General features: G+C 42.2%; 1 protein-coding gene across 1 annotated transcript; it reads right to left on the reverse strand.

The window, feature by feature from the left end:
- Nucleotides 1-316: 316 nt before the first annotated feature.
- On the reverse strand, nt 317-5,902 carry LOC146611846 (cell cycle control protein 50A-like). The gene is made up of 7 exons (XM_085379261.1): nt 5,469-5,902; nt 4,650-4,769; nt 3,141-3,248; nt 2,963-3,050; nt 2,681-2,824; nt 1,961-2,170; nt 317-1,313 (listed from the first exon to the last, which is right to left on the reverse strand). Exons 1-7 carry the CDS (start codon nt 5,709-5,711, stop codon nt 1,120-1,122), a joined length of 1,107 nt encoding a protein of 368 aa, XP_085235387.1. The 5' UTR covers nt 5,712-5,902; the 3' UTR covers nt 317-1,119.
- Nucleotides 5,903-6,901: the final 999 nt, after the last annotated feature.

Raw genomic sequence — 6,901 nt, forward strand, 5'->3', positions numbered from 1 at the left:
GCTATCGCTGCTGGTAATGATCATTAAAATATATCTGGATTTATAAATGACATACTAAGGAGAAGTATATAATGATGTATATAGTGATATATAATTGACAAATTAAGCACTTACTAATACTTTACCAATAGTGTGACATCATTATAAAGTGCTACTTTTTATGTGTTTAAATTCTTGAGGGGATTGTTTCCCCTTATTTCATTAAGTTAATAAAGGCCAATAAAACACATCAACATCCCTACAAATCACAGTAGCATGGATAATGGAAGCAGTGGGAGTTCTACCATTATAATCACAAATGACAGCGATACATTGACCAAGTTCTTTAATTGGACCCTACAAACCTTATAAAAAGCCAAGGAGCTCAAATTGAAAGTTTTAACAGCATAAAAAACCAAGAACAGTCCAGAAGGGCGAAACAAGGGGGAACCGAACAAACGGGACACTTTTAAAGTGCATATCGTTTGGTCAACATTAACCAATCAGACGATTTCACACTCTGGCCGAACCACTAACAAACAATAAATTAAGAATTCCTGTGCTCCACCCACCCAGAGACACCACCTTTGAATTAGGAATACTGTATAAAGTAAGTTTTATGAGTGATAAATAAAAGACTGGCTCCTCGGTCACAGTGGAGGGCAGAAAAGCATATTTCTGTTATTACTTCTTATTAATGCTTTATGACTCTTGAATATCAGTATTTATCCAAGCAATCATAATCACCTTCAGTATTCAAGGTAATCCCAGAACCCACAGAGGTATGTCAACGAAGTGTTACGGTACATTCATCAGCAGGACATATAACTTTACATAATATGGACAAAAACTTGCATTAAAATTACATACATCCTTCAATAATTAAGCCATTCGCAAAGCACTGCTAAAATGAAACAGGTACTTTGATAATGTTCAGATAAATAAAAGACTGCAAACCTGAAGACAAAAAAAAAAGACATTCTCAGCAAATCGGCCTGAAGCTATATACACAGAGACACACGGAGACGCCTCGCTACGCTTAAACACAGCTTTGATGAGAAACTGGAGACGCTACCGCACGACAGCCTGGTACGGCGTACGCACTCGTGCATGCAGAGGCCCGAGCGTGGAACGCGCCGTTTAGCTTGGGATATCCGCACTGGTGTTGCGGTTGTCGTATTTGTGGTGGATGATGAGCAGAACCACACCCAAGAAGAAGCAGATGGAGCCCACGGTGATGTAGGCGATGCCCAGGAAGGGGTTCTTTCCTCCCATCCAGGAGATGGTGCTCAGGATCATCCGCTTGCGACCATCAAAACTGAGTACGGGGTAATCTGATTACATGCGGTTAAAGAGAAACGACAGAGCGCGCGCACACACACGAACAACGATACACCCTTAATCTACTGAGATTCGAGAAACCAGAAAAATGATCTTTTTAAATATCTTTACACTCAATGGACACTTTATTAGGTACGCCTTGCTGTTGTCTTCACAACCGACTTAATGGCACAGTTTCAACAAGGTGCTGGGAACATTTTGATTTTGGAGATAAGGACAAACTCCTGTTTCACCACATCCCAAAAGTGTCTCTATTGCTTTAAATCCATTGACTTTGCAGGGCATTTGAGTGCACTGAACTCTTTATCACATTCAAGGAACCAACTTTGTGACATGGCGCGTTATCCTGCTGTAAGGGCCAACAGAAGATGGATACACTGTGGCCATAAAGGAATATAAAATAATAATCTATTTGTGGCCCAGAGTGGATACTTGAGTATATGTAGATGTGTTTAAAATATTTATATCTGCACACCTCTTGAATCAAAAGCTTCTCCGTGTGCTAATCAAAGAAGCAGAGATACTGCAAGTAAAGACCGTCTGATCTGTTAAGCTTTATAAGACACAAAAAACTCACGCTAGCCTGTTCAAAGCAGCATGTCTAACTCTAGTAATGAGATTACTGGAATGTAAAGGATACTGTAGGTGATGTTCAACATATAATTCCCGTTGGGGAGAGTTGGGGTGGTGCCAGACTTCTTCTGGATGATGCGATAGAGCTTCCGAAAGGTGGGCAATGCAGCCGTGCGCATCCACACGATGAAGTCCTCATTGATAAAGCCGTTGTTATCAGGATCCGACGGGTCCAGCTCGTACACCGGCTTCGCCCAGTTCACCGGCTTCGCTGTGTCTGAGAGAGATGAAAACAAAACCCAGCTGGTCATTGCAACTCGAACCTGCGAGCCTACAGGGTAGGGATGCACCGATACCACTTTTTTGGAAACGAGTACGAGTACTTGCATTTCAGTACTCGCCGATACCGAGTACTGAATAAAAACATGATTTAAATTTACAGGTAACAGCTTTAGTCCTATAATTTAACAAAAAATAAAACAAGGGACTGGCTTGGAATTAAGAATTATTATTTAAAATGAAAAGCATGTTGTATGCAACATATTACAGAATAAATAATTATGAAAAAAATATTTAAACAGTGACAGTGCAACTCACTCACTCGGCCCTTGTGATTAACCCCTTACATGCCGCTCAAACATAGACAGGTCTCAGACCGTGGTATCGGTCCCCGGTATCGGGGGACTTTTAACGAGTACTTTAGAAAATGTGGTATCGAGGCCAATACCAGATACCGGTATCGGTGCATCCCTACTACAGGGGCCTGTGAACTGTGTGCAGATGTCACCTCGGAAAGCTAAAGTCAGGTTGCTGTTTCCAGCAGGATTCCTGAATTTCACATGCTTGTCCGTCCACCACGCAATGCCTTTTTTTACCAGAGGAACTTCAATTTTGCTGTTGTTGGAATCGACGTAGTACAGCACCAGAGTGTCTGAAACACATAATCAGTATATTCAGTACAGATATCAGGCTCTACAAAGCTTTAACACAGCAGTTTTAAACTGTAGATAAGACTCCAGTTAAGCTAAACAGCTGAGAGAGGGAAAGTGAAGTTTTTCAACACACTCACCATTGAAAAGGCTGTTAGCTATGGCCCCACACGGAGCAATGGACACATCTCCGCTCTTACGGTACGGCTCACACTCCTTGCTGGGATCCTGGAAAAAGGACATAATGTTCACCTGATGGAAGAAACATTCACTGGATTCTCTGAATTATCTATAGGCACAAAAAGTACAGCAGCATACCGTCAGAGCAGACAGGTCACCGTTCAGCTGTCTGTCATCTCTGGACTTCACATAGCGTCTGTGGTTCTGGTAGAAGTTGGACAAGCCGTAGTACATGAAGACGTTGCTCTGTACGAGAGAAAAGACGGCATCGCTGACAGAATTAGGAATCAGTAACGACCAGGATGAATGAGCAGCTTTTCCGTGACAGGGTCTTACACACAATCTCTATGATCAACATAAATCATCAAGAAAATCATCAAGATTAAAAGATTCCCCTTCGGAAAACAGTGATGGAAATTCATTTGAACTCACTGGTTACTGGGACTGGGAGATAAAACCAAATCCAATGATATCCATGCATATTTAAAAATAAATAATACATTTGTAAAAAGGTTAACAACATAGAGGGGCTTTGTTTAATGTGGGACATGCGTCTTCTTGCCAGTCTGTGCCTTCATAAAAGGCTGTGGTGCTTGATCAGGTAGTGATGTTTCTCCCACAGCGTTACGGCACCGGTGTCATCTTTGTTTCGAGCAATCAGGCCAGTTTTACAAACTGCTTTTTGTGCGCACCATCACAGCTCACCTGGTTGAGTTAGCAACCCATATACCACAGGCTGGAGTCCTTACTGCAGGGGCCTGGGTTTGAGTCCGCGCAGGTTTATTTGAACCATTTCATTCCTGCTCGCTCTCCCTATTTTCTCTGCTGTCTGTTAAATGAGGACTAAAAAGCCCTAAAATAAATTTTAAATAACCTCATTTTATACCTGTATAAAATGTTTTATACAGGTATAAAATACCTGTATACCTACTCCAACCAGAGACAATAACAGGTGCTGGAAATCTACAAGGAATATAAAAATAACATGGTACAACGCAATAGTGCTGCTGCAAAACGACAAGAGAGCAGCACTCCAGAAAATCATTAATCTTGCACATTCATAAGCGTTTGATTTCAGTATGAAGAGAACGCTGAAATAAACATTTAAAGCCCAGCTCATTTATTTTGTTGATCAGTGCTGCTGTTCGTTTCTACACAACTCACTTCATCAGGTTTGTTAAACTGAAAGAGCACATGATTCCATTTTCTGTTGAACGTGAATAACTTTGTTGACAAAAATACTTCACCTTCAGGTGATTCACTGTTCAGGATGCAGTGTACTTAATACAAATACTTCTTCTGCTTCTCAGAAAAGAAGCACGCAAACATTTTAATTTAAAAAAAAAGCTATTTTACAAGCTAAATGCAAGCTGTTAAATGAGACTAGTGCAGACAAGCAACTGAGAGCTTTTTATAAATAATCAATGAAGCCTTCTGAAAGCTGCAGAGCATATTTTAAACCTACAACAATCAATAGTAAAGCAGCCTCTAAACAAACCTTGAGTGTTTTTTGTTTGTACTCAAAATAGATCTTAATGGACAATTATCATTAGGATTGCACAAGCAGCACTCTCCGTCCTGCAGGTAAATGCATGCATTATTCATTAACTTCCAATGCCTGGAAGCTGGTGGGGGATCTGAGCTCACCTCAAACGGCTGGAGCAAAGTGAAGTTGACGGTGCAGACACAGGGCTCTGTGGTGTTCCAGGTGAAGTTCTTTGCACAGTTGTAGCACGGGCTGTCACTGCTCACACCAGTGTAGTCGATCTGAAGCAAAGAGGAAATAAACTGATGTTGAAATACACTCAGTGCTCCGTCTATTCAGTGCAGCAACATGACTAGAAGAAGGTACAGACTTGAATCAAATACAGGAACACTTTGTTTAATGCACAGGCAGCAATCACTTATGATCACAGCAGCCCTCAAAGGCCCACTGCGAGGCAGGAACCCCGGACACATCCTGTGTTTCTTACCTTCTAGTCCAGCTTTGTTTAGACTGTTTTGAAGCCATGTGGAAGCCACTTTAGAGGCTGTGGTTTGTGGTGCTGTTAAACCACACTGCCCAAACTATGATCAGCCACACTGATATAAGCCGTGATTCTGATCACTTTCTAGCCTCATTAATATTAAATATGTGGTGCCGACTCCCCATGTCTCTGATGTTTTTACCATCTAATATCGACCTTTGATACAAGTGTGTAGCAACCACATTTAAAAGTAACGTCGAATGAATGCGCTTCAAACTGAACTTCAACACTATGTTGTTCATCTTTACAATTAACATTGTTAACATTGGCGTGACGTAAAGAAGCTACGTCACTTATCGAAGAACCACTTATTCCTGTTTAGTGAGCCTCCTTCAGCAGGTTTACTGTGTGTATAAACGGTGTGTAGCTACACCGGGCTGTGTAGGAGAACCGAGAAGAAGCCAGAGTCGGTTAAAGGCGGACAGGAGCGCGACTGTACCTCAAACTCTTTGATGTTGTTCGATGTGACGTACAGGCCGATGCCGATGGGGATAAAGATGAGCCCAATGACGAAAAAAGCCGGCAGCACACTGCCTGCAGTGAGGATGGGCTGCCAGGCTGGAAGTCTCTGCTGTTTGAACGCCGTGTTGTCCGGTTTCTTATTTTTCGAAAGGCCAGTGCCGCTCGAAGCGCCGGAGTGGTGTCCGTCCTCTTCCTTAGCGTTGTAGCTCGACGCCATCATGGCTGCGGTCAGCTTCGAGTTAAATAATCCTCTCTGACAGACAGCCGAGCTGCTCCGTTAATCCCACACGTCAAGTAAGACACAGAGCGGTTAGGCAAAGGGTAAAACTGTGAGCGAAGTGAACTTTACCCCCAGTCTAATGAAAATATCTGCTCATTGTAGCGCTGACTTCTTGTTTGCCTTCAACTGCGGTTCTCTCTCCAGAAGAAGAAGCCGGAAGCTTTCGAACCAATAGCAAGAAGTAGCGTAGTAGTGACATCATCGCAAACATTAGGGTAACGCCCCTTTGTCACTGACAGCTGATAGTACCTGTAGGCGTCTGTGCTCGGGTTTTAACGTGAAGGCTCTACATGTTTGACTGTTTTTAACCTTTTTTCTCTGTCCTCTGTCCCTAGAATCCTCCTCAGTTACACCAAACCTCTGCACGTCCTCCTTCACTACATCCTTGAAGCTTCTTTGTTGTCTTCTTCCTTTCTTCATACCTGATAGCTCCATATTTACCATCCTTTGTCCAGTGTCTCCTCTGTCCAAGCTATCTCAACCTCACCTCTCTAACCTCACTTCCTGGTCACTCCCAATGAAAACCTTCAAAATCTTCAGTGTCACCATCTCCAAACCATGCATCACAGCAGGTCTCACTGCCATCTTGTAAACTTTCCCTTTCCCTCTTGCTGCTATCCTTTTGTCACAAATCACCCCTGGCAGTGCTTTCCGGATGATCTGATATCATCGTGTTGGTGTTGTTCCCACATCATCATAATAAATGTTGTTCCGGGTTTCTCCTTCACCTCTCTTTGGATGCTTGACCCCAGGTGTTTAAGCACATCTACCTTCACGACCTCTGCTTCTTGCACCGTCACTGTCTCATTGTTTTCTTTGTCTGGCCTCGTGCACATTGCTTTTTAAAGATTTCTGTTTATATTACAGGAATCAACCAGAATATTTGTTATTCCAAAAATATTTACGTAAAGCACAGGATATGAATTTTTTCATTTCCCTCAATCCTTGGATGCAGGCCCGGGCAAGAAGCACTGGTTGTCACAACTGCAGGTACACAGATGAGTTAACATAAGTGTCTGCATAAATGATCACACCACACTTTGCTCTAATATCACTTTTATTTACAATATTTTCAATACAAATCCTTTAGAAATGCACCAAATTTTCACATAATTGTGTACTTTTTGTGT

This window comes from Diplotaxodon limnothrissa, linkage group LG19, assembly GCF_057381915.1.
Source record: "Diplotaxodon limnothrissa isolate DT_005_m linkage group LG19, D_limnothrissa_male_GT1.1, whole genome shotgun sequence".
Taxonomy (NCBI): domain Eukaryota; kingdom Metazoa; phylum Chordata; class Actinopteri; order Cichliformes; family Cichlidae; genus Diplotaxodon; species Diplotaxodon limnothrissa.